This window comes from Labeo rohita, chromosome 20 (genome assembly GCF_022985175.1).
Source record: "Labeo rohita strain BAU-BD-2019 chromosome 20, IGBB_LRoh.1.0, whole genome shotgun sequence".
Lineage (NCBI taxonomy): Eukaryota > Metazoa > Chordata > Actinopteri > Cypriniformes > Cyprinidae > Labeo > Labeo rohita.
In genome coordinates, this window is record NC_066888.1 from 27260880 (window position 1) to 27276573 (window position 15694).

A 15694-nucleotide genomic window follows, 5' to 3' on the forward strand; every position below is an offset into this window, starting at 1 on the left:
GTTCAAGGAGAAATTAAAAAGAAAAACTGGAATGCAAAATTAAAACCACCAAGTGAAATAATACAAAAAAAGTGCCCCTCGAAGTCTAAATTGTTAAAACATTCCAAAATCAACACAGCCCATTCTAACATTTGGCAATGTGATGCATATATCCATTCCTGAGATGATACGCATCTCTGAAGCGTCCCAATGAATCTCCAAAAAACATCTAAACAATTTGTCAACTATGTGCGTTGCTTTTTCTCTTTCCTCAGAAATAAATGCTCACAAAATAAACCTGTAGCATGATGGAAACTCTAAAAATAACCAATCAAACGTAACATTAATCCTGGAAAAGTTCATTAATCCAAGAATGGGGAAGATAACACCTTCCAGTCTTAATTAAAACTCCGCTCTCTCTGAAATGGTGCGTCACAGAGGTGAGTGCCTTAAGGCCATTTATCTTATTTACAGAAGACTGGCAGTGCATTCTGGGATTTAATGATTAACCAAGAGGGATATCATCTCTTTGAAATCTGGTGCTGGTCTTGCAGCTCGGCTATAGACCCAATCAGTTAGCCTCCTCAATGCTGCTTTGCCTTTCATTTCCATGCATTCATAATCTATATTTAGAACATTTTATTATTGCTGCCTGGCTTTATCTGCAATAGTGAGGAGTACACTACCGGTCAAAAGTTTTTGAACAGTAAGATTTTTAATGTTTTTAAAGAAGTTTTTTTTTTTTTGCTCACCAAGCTTGCATTTATTTGATCCAAAGTACAGCAAAAACAGGAAAAGTCTGACAACAGACCTTATCTTTTGAAACAGACTCCTGGAGCACTAAATGCTGTGCACTTGGGAATTCAGGTAAAAGAGTTCCTGTTTTAGAGCTAAGAGAGTATTTTCTGGTGAATCCTCCCTGTGAATAATAAAGAGCAGCCATATAAGTATTATTATTCTACTCTTATAGATAGCAAAACATGACCATTTTCTTTAAACATATATGCAAAGTATATGAAGGTCTCATATTTTAAAAGAACGCATGAGTAAGCACAAACTAGTTAAGGGTAAGCAAGGATGCATTAAATTAATACCAATCACTGATAATAATAATAGCACCAAATCAGCATATTAGTATGATTTTTGAAGCATCATGTGACACTGAAGACTGGAGTAATGATGCTGAAAATATAGCTTTAAAATCACAGGAATAAATTACATTTTAAAATATATTACAATAGAAAACAGTTCTTTTAAACTGCAATAATATTTTGCAATATTACAGTTTTACTGTATTTTAATCAAATAAATGCAGCCTTGGTGAACATAAGAGACTATTAAAAAAAAACATTTTAAAAAGTGTAACAACCCCAAACACTTCTGAACAGTATATATCAATTTCCTAAAAATGTTGAGATATTATTATTTTTTTTTTAATCTGGAAAAAACATAATAGCAAAACTTCTAACCTCATTTGTTAGCTTGCTTCCAGAGAATCTGGAAAAAGTCTGACATATTTTTAATTGTTTTCTGTTTGAATTTGTTTTAAAATATAATTTATTCCTGTGATCAAAGCTAAATTTTCAGCATCATTACTACAGACTTCAGTGTCACATGATCTTTCAGAAATCATTGTAATATGCTTATTTGCTGTTCAAGAAACATTTATTATTATTATTATCAATATTTAAAAAAGTTGAGTGCATTTTTTCAGGATTCTTTGTGAAAATAGAAAGACACAAAGATCTGCATTTATCTGAAATATATATACATATATATATATATATATATATATATATTTGGGAGGAGAAATAAATTATAGAAATTAATACTTTCATTTAGCAAGGATGCTTTAAATTGATCAAAAGTGATGATAATTTATAATGTTACAAAAGATTTCTATTTCAGATAAATGCTGTTCTCCAGAACTGTCTATTCATTAAAGAAACCTGAAAAAAATTCTACTCAGCTGTTTTTAACATAATAATTATGATAGATGTTTTTTGAGCAGCAAATCAGAATATTAGAATGATTTCTGAAGGATCATGTGACCGGAGTAATGATGCTAAAAATTCAGCTTTGAAATCACATGAAATAAATTACATTTTAAAATATATTCAACAAGAAAACAGTTATTTTAAATAGTAAAAATATTTCAGTTTTTTACTGTTTTCGCTGTACTTTGGACCAAATAAATGCAGGCTTGGTGAGCAGAAGAGACTTTTAAAAAACATTTTTTGTACTGTTCAAAAAGTTTTGCCTGGTAGTGAATTGTGTGTTTGAAGATGCTGGCCTTGTAATTACGGACAGAGTTATTAAAAGCCATGTCAGATGAGTAGAAAATTGTGAAATGGGCAAATAAACCAAGATTAGATAATTAAAGAATATTACGGTTTTAGGTGTTGAGTTAAATATATTCATAAACAATACTTTGTGACAACGTGCCCCATTATTGCAACAGTAAAACAGTATATCACATACGATTTTAAATGAAAGTAAATCATCTGAAAACAGTGATGAGAAATGAATAAGAAACAATTTAATATTTTTCAATTTACAATTTTCAGAATACAACTTTGCATTTTTTCCATTTTAATTTAAGTAATTTTATTGTGTGATCCCATTATTTTTATTATTTTTATTTTATTTTTATTATTTTTTTTTACTTATTCACATATTTTTTTATACATATTTTTTACATACCCTTTTAAAAAATATATATTTCTAATATTTTTTAGGCCTATTTCAGTTTAACTTTTAGTAATTGTAGGCCTACATCAAGTTAAAGTAAATGAAAAAATGTTGTCTTGGCATTAAACTAGCTACAATATATATATATATATATATATATATATATATATATATATATATATATATATATATATATATATATATATTTATATATATATTTTTTTTTAGTAGGATTGTTAAAAATGGTTTTAGGTTTAATTTAACTATAACCCTGATGCTTTTTTTTTTTTTTTTTTTTTTTTTTTTAAAAAAGCCTTGCTATTGAAAACAAACATTTGTATAATTGGACATATGATTAAAAACCTTCTATAAAAGTTCCTGATATACAAACAACCTACCTGTGTGACAACTAGCCTCGGTCTCACCTACATTTCATTTGTTAAAATATGTAGATGATTTGTTATTGGCCAACAAACGCAGCGTCCATCTTCCAACACGTGCCAAGGCAGCGTAATCTCCCGAAAACATGATGCTGCAGCAGAGAATCTTGTCAGACGCGAAGGTAAAAATAACAACTCAATTTATAAATGCTACAGACAAAATGTTTGTATATAATATATTCGGTATTCATAGCTTCCTTATTCATTAAAACGCCGTAGAAACACATACACACACCTGAATTCGAAAATTTGTCAAGACGACAGATTCAACTCAGAATCAGAAAATAATGATTAAACGATCCATACGATAAAATACGAATAACTATGTTGTTAGAGTTTTTGCATTAAAGAATTGCAGTGGTCAAATGTTAAGTTACTTTTATTTATGTGACGTGATCGTGTTTTGTCCAAGAAATGGATAAAATAATCAGTCTGCAATAACATGTGGTACTATTGCAGGTGCTTCGGTTCATATATTAACTTATATGTGTTGTATATTAACGCTATTTTATTAGTGTGTTGACCTCCATCATCCCAAGCTGTGGCAGATGTGCTCAGTGCCTTAACATTTACCAGGACTGCATGGTTAGATTGGATTCATATGCCTTGGAGTCAAATGGAGAGGTAAGGATTTTACTTCTGTCATGTTATTAAACTGAGGTTTCATAAATATTCTGTAAACATAGCTGTATTTATGTAAGTTGTGCTGCAGTTGTGTTGCTGTGCCGTCTTAAAGGAGAACTCCACTTTCAGAACAACAGTTTACAAATAATTTACTCACCCCCTTGTCATCCAAGATGTTCATGTCTTTCTGTCTTCAGTTGTTAAGAAATTGTTTTTTGAGGAAAGCATTTTAGGATTTTTCTCCATATAATGGACTTCATTGGTGCCCTGATTTTGAACTTCCAAAATGTAGTTTAAATGCAGCTTCAAAGGGCTCTAAACGATCCCAGCCGAGGAAGAAGGGTCTTATCTAGCGAAACGATTGGTCCTTGTTTTCAGAAAATAAAAATTTGTATACTTTTTAAGCACAAAATCTTGTGTAGCACAGGCTCTGGGATACACGTTCACATACTATTGAATCACGTCAAAAGGTCACGCCGAACTACAGACCCAGTGTTTACAAAGCGAACGGACAAAGACTAAGAAAGTGCAAGTAAGTCAAACACTATTTACAAACAAAAAGGTACAACGATGTTGGACGATTCTGAAGTTGTAGGAGAAAATAACATGGAGTTTTTCAACATACTCTACCTTTTTTAGCCGGAGCACACAGATGATGCACTTAGATGTGATTCATAGTAGTGATGGGAAGTTCGGATCATTTTACTGACTCAGACCTTTGAGTCTCGTTCAGCAAAATGAACAAATCTTTTTTTGAGTCATTTCGTTCATTTCATTCATTTTAGCAAAATATAATTAAAATGTTACGTGTTACTTCCCTAACACATCTACTGCTTACACAAATGTTGATCACACTACAAACAAGACAAAACTATAATGCTATAAGAAACAGAAAAGATTAATTCATTGTTTACCTGGGTCTTTAGTCTATGATTAGCTCACCTCACCTCTTATCTGACAAGTTTTCAGGTTTGAGTCGTTCGTTCATCATGTGACAGCCCCATAAGATGAACGAACGACTCGAAAAAGCCAAAGACTCGAAACAGGTGAACTAATTCCAGTACAGAACCTAATAGGATGTTGCGCATGCGCGACTGAACAAATCATTTCCCGAGATGACTTGTTCTTCCCGAGTCACATTAAAGATTCGTTCAAAATGAACGAATAGTTCAAGAACGACCCATCACTAATTCACAGCATTGTGAACGTACATCCTAGAGCCTGTGCTACATGAGCTTTTGTTCTTAAAAAGTATAAAAAAAAATTTTTTTTGAAAAAACTAGATCTAGACTAGATGAAAAAACGGACCCTAGCTTTGAATAAGACTTCCTCGTCTGGGATCGTTTAGAGCCTTTTGAAGCCGCATTTAAACTACATTTTGGAAGTTCAAAATTGGGGCACCAATCAAGTCCATTATATGACGAAAAATCCTGAAATGCTTTCCTCAAAATCCATAATTTCCTTTCGACTGACAGAAAGACTTGAACATCTTGGATGACAAGGGGGTGAGTAAATTATTTGTTATTTGTTGTTCTAGAGGTGGAGTTCTCCTTTAATACTGTGTTGTTACCTGTATGATCCAGCTGTGTTTTTTTTTTTTTTTTGGTTAAGTAATAGTTGTTCATGAGTCCCTTGTTTGTCCTGAACAGTTAAACTGCATGCTGTTCTTCCGAAAAATCCTTCAGGTCCCACAAATTATTATTTTTTAGCATTTTTAAAAAGTAATAAATAATAAAAATATTAAAACATTATTTTTAAAGAAATAATTACACAATATTTCTTCCATGTTTTAATTTTAATAGTAAATCCCCTTTATATGACAAAAAATAAAATGTTTAATTTTCTTTAATTAAAAGATAAATAAAATCAATGTTTTATGCCTTCATTTGATAACCAGAAAAATTTAAATACACAACAGAAAATTTCTGAAGGGGAAAAAACATTTCATAAGGCTATTGTAAGAGTAAATAAAAGTTGTTTTTATGTATTCAAATAATTAGACATGTTAAAACAATGACAATAAAACACAAGGTGAGAAAAAATAAAGGCTGCAAAACACATAATATTTGTTAAACTTTTAGAAAATTATTGCTGAACTGTATAAGCTTTTTAAGTAATACAACTCAATTTAACCATTTAAAAGGAGTCCAGAAAAATTAAAACAGAATAAACGGAATCTAGGAAAATTAAAATGGAAAAAATGGAATTTGGGAAAAAATAAAATGCATTTCAAAGGGCCCTAGATATGTTTTGGATTATGATTTCAAGACAACATCAAAAAAATTCTTAAATATTTTCATTTAATTAATTTTTGTCTTGTGCATTTGCTATGAACATTATTTCTCTCATGTGTCTTTTTTATCTTTTAAAATATACTGTAAATGGGCTTTGTATGATATTCACTTCCCCTATTTTGCATTGTGACAATAATGCTTAAAATTTATTTGTATTTATCTTTTCTCAAATTGACATTAATCGCCCTTACCACATGCCTAAATGCCCATACCGGGATGGCATTTTAATAACACCATTGCAATTTTGTAAAAACCTGAGCCAGCTGTCATTTACAGGTACCTGGTTACAGATTTAAAGTGCATGTTTTATATGTTTCAGGAACACTGACAAGGAACATAACAAGATTCTTTGCATTTTAGGGCAAAAGAGGAGTCAAAGCTCCCTGCTCCTTGTGTTTTGTGGCCTGTGGAGCTGAAGTTGACCCACATTGACTGCAGTCCTGAGGACACACTGGTGCACTTTCAGGGCCAATATATGACCATCTGTGAACTGGACTACAACATTCTTCAAGTTGAAATTCAAAATGCTGTGAAATCGAAAGTTTCTGTTAAAGTCGGAGAGCTTTGTCTGGTTGAAGATGCCGTGTCTGGTCGCTGGTTCAGAGGAAGGGTCCAAAACATCAAGGGCGATTTGTTCCACGTCTTTTTGCTCGACCATGGAGATGTGTTGATTGTTGGGCCTGGCCATTTATCCTCTATATCTGACACTCTGCTTATGCTCCCTCCAAAGATTGTCTGTGGTTTCTTTGCCAATATACTTCCAGTCCAGAACCGATGGGACAGTTTGACACAGAGTTATTTCTCTTCCCTGATAGGCAGTCAGATTAAAGGATATATCCATGCCCGTCTGCCATACCACGTCCTCATACTTGAGGTTCCAGACATTAATTGTGACTTGTTAAAACTGAGGCTTGGGAGGCATGTGGACACAAGTACATTTCTGCTACTAGTTGAGATGCTTATTGAGGAACCGATTCCACAAAGCAATGAATCCGTCCCAGATCTCTTGATTGAAAAGCAAATAGGGCAAGAATGTTGCCTCAAATCCTCAAGCCTGCTGGGCTTCGACGAGATTCTCACACTTAATGGCCCAAAGCTGAAAGTTGGTCAAAAAGCAAGAGTCGTCGTAGCCGCAGCCGTGAACCCTCGATTATTCTACTGTCGACTCTCATCCATGAGTAAGGACCTACAAGAAATGTCAAACAAATTGGCACTTGCATGTGAATCAGGGAGTGGTTCCATAAGCAGTAAACCTCTTGAAAATCTCGGCTTGCTTTGTGCAGTCAAAGGGAAAGATGAAAAATGGCACAGAGGATTTGTGCAATGTCTCCCTCTCAACTCTCAAGTCCGAGTTGTGTTTGTCGACAGCGGCTATTGTGAATCAGTGAAAGTTGAAAACATCCTTCAGCTGCCATTTGAATTCATCTCAGCACCAATCATGGCATTCCCATGTTCGCTTTCATGCTTGGAAGAACAGGATGAGACCATTAAAAACCAACAACTAGAGCTTCTCAAGACTGGATTGCTGGGAAAGTCTTTGGAGATTGAAATAGATTACTTTTGCAAAGATCAGAACATCTACTTGGTCACATTGAGCACTGCTGAGAAGCACTCAGAAGAGCAAGCTGATGTTAAAATGCCTGAAAGTGAAATTTTCGACAGCAAGTCCAACTTTCCCCAGAGTGTGCTTGCAAAGATGTATGCAACAGAGATGAAAGAAGTCCAGACTTCTGATACGGTTCCTAGTGAAGCAGTACCTGAAGGTTCATTTTTTGAGGGTTATGTGGTGCACGTCCAAAGTCCAAAACATTTCTGGATAAGGACAAAAGATCAAAATCTTGATTTTGAAAACATGACTGCAGAAATCACTGATTACTTTAGCAAACTACAGCTGAAGGATGAAGTTTTTGAAGACCCAGTGCCTGGTGCACTTTGCTGTGCAATGTACGAAAAAGACATGCATTACTACAGGGCCCTTATAGTAGACACTCTGGAGAAAGGAGCTGAGGTGTTTTTCATCGACTTCGGGAACACTGAAAAGGTGCCAAGCATGTTAATTAAGAAGCTCCCCAGAAAGTTTGCCAGTCAGCCAGAATTTGCTCTGAAATGTGCTTTAGCACATGTCGCACCATTTGAGGACATTTGGACAACTACAGCATCCAACTTCTTTCGGCAAGTCACATCAGACAAAACTTTGACAGTTCATGTCATCCACAGGAAAAATGGCAAATATGTTGTTGATCTTTTTGAGAGAGGAGCTGAAAATAACACTAGCATTGCAACCATCATGACAACAGCAAAAATGGCCTTGGATTGGAGATACAACCCGGCATTAGCATCTGTTAAAGTGGAGACGCAATGTAACGATAATGGAAATGCCCTGGGCAAGAAAAAAAATAGAAAGCCTGATCATGTGGTGACCTTTCACAACGTCGCATCTTCCAGGCCCAATCATGTGTTCTTTGAACAACAGATTGACGCTGAGACACCTAAACCAAAGGTCAACACTCCTGACACTTTCAAATCGACGCATTTCAAACCAGGATCTAAATTGCATGTCATTTGCTCACATGTAAACTCTCCGTCTGATTTCTGGTGCCAAAACGAAAGCACAAAAGTTGATCTGGACAAGTTGATGAAAGAGATGCAGGCGTTTTACCAAACGCACACAGTTGCATTCAAGCCACATTCAGTATGTTGTGCTGTCAAGTTTCTGCAGGACAACCGATGGCATAGAGCACGCATTTTAGAAGAAAAAATTGACAAACTGTCTGTGATGTTGGTCGACTTTGGCATAAGTATCCAGGAAGAGAGGCAAAACATCCAAGCTCTTGCACCACAGTTCTTTGAACTTCATGAACAAGCATTCAGATGTGCTTTGAGCTTGATTGAACCTGTCGGAGGAAGTTCTTGGAGTGCAGAAGCATGCAGTTTGTTCAGGGATTTTTGTGAGGGTTCGTCCACTGTATGCAGAATTCATTCCCAACTCTATGAGGAAGAAAAAGGTCTCCTCAATGTGGTCACCATTCATACACCTCTTCAACAGGCCACCACATACCTTGTGGAGAAAGGCGTTGGAATGGAAATGCAAACTCCGAAGCAGCTACTCCCATCAGCCCATCCTCGCTCTTTCGTTTACTCTTCTTTCAACATAACTCCTGGAAGTGAAGAACTGGTGCATGTTACTCAAGTTCGCAGTCCTTGGGAAATCTATGTTCAGCTTGACAGGAATACAGAGATTGTTGAAATGCTGATGGAGAGAATTGAAGAAGAAAGTCAGCTCTTGACTATGACATCTGAGGACTACAGTGGTAATGTTTGCCTGGCTAAATATATCTGTGACAACCAGTGGTACAGGGCTCTGACGCACCCTGTTCAATCCCATCAGCATGTGAGTGTGTTCTTTGTCGATTATGGTGATATGCAAATTTCGGAGAAAACAAATGTCATGCCGATTCCCACAACGGCAGTTGACTTATTGATGACACCAATGCAGGCTCTGAGATGCAGTCTTTTGAATGTTCCAGAGGGGGAACATTTGCCAGAAGTCAATGCGTGGCTTGAGACCGACATCCTCAACAAATCCTTCCATGCCAAGTTTGTGTCAAGGGACAACAACGGACATTTTGTTTGTGATCTTTATGATGGAAATGTGCTTGTCAATGAAAAAGTCAAAGAGCTCATGTCAACTCAGGGTGTGGAAGAACATGATCCGGCTGCCAGCAAACCTGCCTTAGATTCCCACCAAGAAGTAGCGGATGTTGCCGTTTCAAAGAGTAAAGTGATCTCCAAAGTGAGCGGACGTGGTAAAACCAAACAGGTTGATAAGCAAATTCTGAAACTGACAAAATCTCCCAAAGCAGAATGCAAAGGACCAATAAATGCCGAAGGACAAAACACGCCCTGTTCTTTTAAAGTGGTGCTGCCTCATCAAACCTTGCCAAAACTTGGTGATCTTCCTGCTGTCAATTTTAAACCAGGTTTTAAAGGTGTGGGCTTCATCTCTCATTGCAATTCTGTTCGAAGCTTCTTCGTTCAGATGGAAGACGATGAACCAAACATCCTTCAGATGGGCGAGGAACTAAACAGCACTGTCTTCAAAGATAACATGAAAAATTTGGAAACCGAAGTAAGAGTAGGGGACCTTGTTGTGGCTGAGTTTGAAGAAGACTTGGCTTTGTACAGAGCTGTTGTCACCAACGCGTCAAACTGTGGCCACTTAGCAGTCGAGTTTATCGATTACGGCAATACCGCAACTGTCGACAGGAAGAATGTTCACATGCTAACCAGTATGTTTTTGTCTCAGCCCAGACTGAGCACTCAGTGCACGCTTGCGAAACCTTACTCTTGTAAAAATGAAGACTCTTTTATCAAGGAAGCAGCTGGTAGGCCTTTAATGGTTGAATTCATTCGAAAGCTCTCAAATTCATGGGAAGTGAGGATTGAGGTTGTTGAGGATGCCCAGGTGCATGGCGAATCAAAGTATGATGGTTATCAGAGCAAAGAAGTAGATCTGATGAGTCAGAAAGCATCCCAGAGCAAAAACAAAACAGAAACCGTCCAGCAGAAGACAATCCCATACAGGCAACAATGCAAATGTGAACTCAAAAACACTCAGAAAGAAGTTAGAAGCTTCCAGCATAAGACGAAGTCAAACACACAACAACGCAACAGCGAACTTGGAAGCGGTCAGACAGTTGCAACAAAACAAGTGAAGAAGTCAGTCACCTTCTTACCAACGTGCATCAAAACCAAAGAGTTTTTTAGAAAGAGAACAAGAAAGAGAAAGGTTAACTACCAACCACAATGTGCGACAAGCATTTCAGTAACTAAAAATTCAAGTATGTTCAAGGAAAAGGTTTCTCCTTATCCTAAAGACCTTGAAACCTCTAAGTCACCTGTTGGCGTCTCTCTGCACGATGTGAAAGATGACAAGTCAGTGAAAAGTCCTGATAAGTCGCTTGTTGTTGATGACCATCCTCACTTCCCGAAGAGCCGCAGTTCCCGTTTGGATCGACCACAGACTCTATTCCAAGCCCCTGTCCAAATGAACTTTGAATATAAAGGATTCACAGCGGCAGTCACAACCCCGTCCGAATTTTACGTCATTCTCGAAGACCTGCTTTTGATTGTAGATACAGTCTCTGCCATTCTTGAGAACCTACCCGAAGCCTTGGCACCATTACCAGAGGTTCATTTCGTTCCTGGTGCGAGCTGTTTGGTGAAATCGGCGGAGAAGAGGAAATGGTGCAGGGCGGAGATCGTGCAGTGCGATTCCACGTCGGTGCTCATGAACTTGGTTGACTATGGGCAGTATGTCGTTCTGTCTCGTCGGGATGCTCGCCAGCTGAAAAAACTTCCAGAGGAGCTCGGTAGATTACCTAAAGTCACCTACCATTGTCTACTGAGGGGAGTTAAACCCAAAGGCCAGGACTGGTCTGACGAGGCCATTGTTTTCTTCCAGAACTCCATGTGTCACAGCAACCTTCAGATACGTTTCAGACAGCATGTTTCTGAGACACAATGGGAGGTCGACATTGTCACTGGAAAGCGAAATCTCGCAAAAGAGTTAGTAGATGCTGATCATGCCATGTATATTGATAATATGCTTGGAATCAGGTTTCAGCAAGAGCAAGGAGCCAATAGAGAATCTAAACAAGACATCACCAGCAGTGTGAATGTTTTTTCCACGATGACTGAGCACACAAGCAAAGCCGAATGTTCTCAGCCACTCTTTTCAGAGGAGTCCATGTTTGATCAAAAGTCATTTCAAGATTCTGTTGGGGAGCGATACACACATCCTATGAATAGGGGTGAAAATCTTGGACCTGCAGAGAGGGCAACGCTTAGTACATCAGGTACCAAACAATGTGAGTGAGAATGTATTAATTTAACTTTCTTTCCTGTCTTTATGGTTTGCAGTACATAGCCTACCAGTCAAATGTTTGGTCACCTACTCAGTTCTTAATTAGAGGTTGAATACTGAAGGAAGGAAACTTTTAGATGGTTTCAGTGTTTTTTAACACTTTTCTTCTGGTTGAAATAATGTAACACATGTTGTTTGCAGATGTACATTTCTTTATTATTCAAATTCTGATTTTGTATTACAAATTTGAATAATGTAAATGTTCATTTTTAATGCATATTATTGTTATTTTTTAATATATATAAGGCAGATATACACTATGAGTCAAAAAGATTTTGAACTGTAAGATCTGTAATGTTTTTAAAGAAATCTCTTCTGCTCACCAAGCCTGCATTTATTTGATCCAAAGTACAGCAAAAGCTGTAAAAAATGTGAAATATTTTTACTATTTAAAATAACTTTTTTCTAAATGAATATATTTTCAAATGTAATTTATTTCTGTGATTTTAAAGCTGAATTTTTTAGCATGAATACCCCAGTCATGTGATCCTTATATATTCTGACTTGCTGCTCAAAAAACATTTATTATTGTTATGTTGAAAACAGCTGAGTAGAACTTTTTTCAGTTTTCTTTGATAAATAGAAAGCTTAGAAAAGTGGCATTTATCTGAAATAGAACATTATTTTGTAACATTATAAATGTTTTTATCATCACTGATCAGTTTAAAAGCATCCTTGCTGAAAGTATGAATTTATGTAATTTCTCCACCCCCTTAAAAAAAAAAAAAAATAAATAAATAAACATTATACTGACTCCAAGCTTTGGTATAGTGTAGAAAGTTACAAAAGCTTTTTATTTTAGATAAATGCTGATGAATCCTGAAAAAAAAAAAAAAAAAGAAGGCTTTTTGAAGGCTCGTGTGACACTGAAGACTGGAGTAACAAAATTAACTGAAAATTTATCTTTGATCACAGGAATAAATTACTTTTTAAAATATATTACAATAGAAAACAGTTATTTTAAATAGTAAAAATATTTCAAAATTGCTGTACTTTGGCTCAAATAAATGCAGGCTTGGTGAGCAGAAGAAAGTTCTTTAAAAAAAACATTAGTAGTGTAAGTTAGATATATTACAAAATTACATTTAATTTACTCTTCAAGATACCGGTGCCGAAAAATAAAATAAAATGAAAATAAAATGCACATAAACAGCATATCGTTCGACCTCTGCTTATAGCTTATGAACTCTTCTTCAGTGTAGAAACAGTTATTTTTCTTCTGTTTTCTCTTATAATCTCACATACTGTAAATTGATTTGTAGTGAGACTAACATTTTTTAATGGAATAGTTAGCTTACATGATTTTGAAACCATTACAGTGTAATGATTCTGACTATGCAGTTGACAGTCGACTGCGTTGACTATACTAAAAAAAAAACAATTGTAAGTTGTATTTTTGCAGTGCTTTGTCACATTAACACGTCTTAGTAGGTGTCATTGCTACAGTACTTTTATCTGAGCAGTATTTTAAGTTTGGTGACAGTGCCACCTACTGGTCATAGAGCATATTAGAACAAAAAATCTTAGGTCATATGGAGTAAAGGTTAAAAAAATAATTTATTCTCTAAATATAAATATAAAATCAAGTGTGTCCACTTGGCATTTGACTGGTAGTGTTTAATAAAGACTAGAAATGGTCAAATATATGCATGGATGATTTCTGAATTTCACTGTTAAGCACTGAATAATTCAGATATTTGATGTAACTAGGAACTGTAGACTACTTTTGAACTAATTTAAGTGCTTTACCCATTTCTGTTAATGCAATGTCTTTCTTTTTTTAATTTAAGAAAATAAATTAACTTGTAGCTTAAGTTTTTTTTTTTCCATTTATTAGGTGAGCTGATGTGAGACGGCCTGTTCTTCGTAAGTATTAAAATTTAGATTCATTTTTTGTTTATGGAGTATGTAGATAAACTTAATTTTCCAATTGATTTATTTCAGAACAGAGACGCTGGCGAATTACGCTCGACATTGCACTTAAGCTTTGGAATGGCTGTGTTTAATTTAATTTTTTTGTTTCAGTAATGATGTTCTATAAGTGTGTTTTGTACAAATGGAGCATTTTGTTTTATGGAATAGATGGTATAGTTTGTGTTGTTCAAACATTATATTCACAGATCTTAAAATTGTAAGATTTTAAACATGAAACTCTATATCACTTTATTTTTGATGAAAAAAATCTAGTTTTAGAACTAAAGGCTTGATTTCCAGGTTTTTGCCAGGTCTTATGTATCTATAAATGGACGTGTGACTGATGAAATATACAATTTAAGTTCTGAACAGCAAACCTTTGTTTAGTATTTAAAAGAACTGACATTTGACCTCTGTTTGATTGTGCTGTTTAACACAGTGTGTGTGAAAATGTTAATTTTTCCAGTTCTGTTGGAACACACAATAAAAAGATCTTCATGTTCAGATGTTGTGAAGCAGCTGTGGAAAAAAGGTTGTTGTCAGAAGTGGGATTCGAACCCACGCCTCCAGGGGAGACTGCGACCTGAACGCAGCGCCTTAGACCGCTCGGCCATCCTGACTGTAATTACATGGTTATTACACAGCACTATAGCTCTTACAGCTATTACAATCATACATTTATTGGTCATTTTAACTACATCTACACATCACTTGATTCATGAACGTTATATTGTCCAATGTGGAATAGAGCAAGCTTAGCTAAACAAGACATACTCAAGCATTTTTTGTAACGATGACTCATTGGCAGTTATTGGATGGCACATAAAATGAGGTTTTAAATGCTTCATTTGTTTCAAAAACATCGTCCACGAGGGGGCGCATGGCGGCTCAAATAAACACTAAGCAATACTCTATTCTGAAGCGTTGCATAAATTTAGCTTCTTACTAAACAGCAATTAGCCAAGGTACTCAATCTTATTTTTCGAATTCAGTTTAGCATAATTTGTTTTTATGTAACTGAATTTAAAAAAAAAAAAGTTATGACCAGTCTTCAAGAAAGAAAGACATGTTTTATTATTAAACAGAGACATTTATATAATCGTTTAAGGATTGCTGTCGCATAAGTCCTGACGTAATAAATATAGTTAAAATTTGAACGTAGAAATTGAAAACTACTGTGATTGGTCCATCCTAGTCATCAATGAGATGATGGATGAGAAAAGTAACAAGAGCCACGTGACAGCGCAATGGCGCATCAAAATAATTATAATATAAAAATAATGTCAAATATTTTATTCTAATTGGTCATTTGTCACATACACATGGAGGGAGACACGTCAAATAGTCGTTAAATAGGTTAGATATTTCATATATTTTTTTCTGAAGATTAATAATAATAATGTTTACAATAATATAACTTTTTGTTTTGTTCTAGGCAGTTGTGTTTTTAAAGTGCAACAGATTTTTTTTCTTACCGCAATCTTTAAGATACTCTGAGGGTGAGATAAAAACATTTTATTAACTCAAAACAATATATTTGTTTATTTTTTAGCTAACACTATTACTAAAAACGGCACGTTTTTGTGAAAATGACTGGCTGAGTATGTGGTGAGAGCGGTTTGTTTTTCGATTGTAAATAATATCTTACGTAACGAGAGTGAAAACGATTAAATAGCCACTGAATTAAAAAAAAGTTATGACCAGTCTTTAAGAAAGAAAGACATGTTTTATTATTAAACAGAGACATTTATATAATCGTTTAAGTTTATACATTTTAAGGATTGTTGACGCATAGGTCCTAACGTAATAAATATATTTAAAATTTG

The 15694-nt window shown here is 35.2% G+C and overlaps 1 protein-coding gene and 1 non-coding gene across 2 annotated transcripts; one reads left to right on the plus strand and one right to left on the minus strand.

Annotated features, from left to right (window-relative positions):
- Positions 1 to 3102: 3102 nt before the first annotated feature.
- On the plus strand, positions 3103 to 14352 carry tdrd15 (tudor domain containing 15). Its single transcript, XM_051137738.1, has 5 exons — positions 3103 to 3232; positions 3626 to 3734; positions 6389 to 11898; positions 13792 to 13820; positions 13899 to 14352. Exons 2-4 carry the CDS (start codon positions 3712 to 3714, stop codon positions 13803 to 13805), a joined length of 5547 nt encoding a protein of 1848 aa, XP_050993695.1. The 5' UTR covers positions 3103 to 3232; positions 3626 to 3711; the 3' UTR covers positions 13806 to 13820; positions 13899 to 14352.
- A 53-nt stretch (positions 14353 to 14405) lies between these two features.
- On the minus strand, positions 14406 to 14488 carry trnal-cag (transfer RNA leucine (anticodon CAG)). Its single transcript has one exon. It is a non-coding gene; the product is annotated as a tRNA-Leu (tRNA).
- Between the last annotated feature and the right edge of the window lie 1206 nt (positions 14489 to 15694).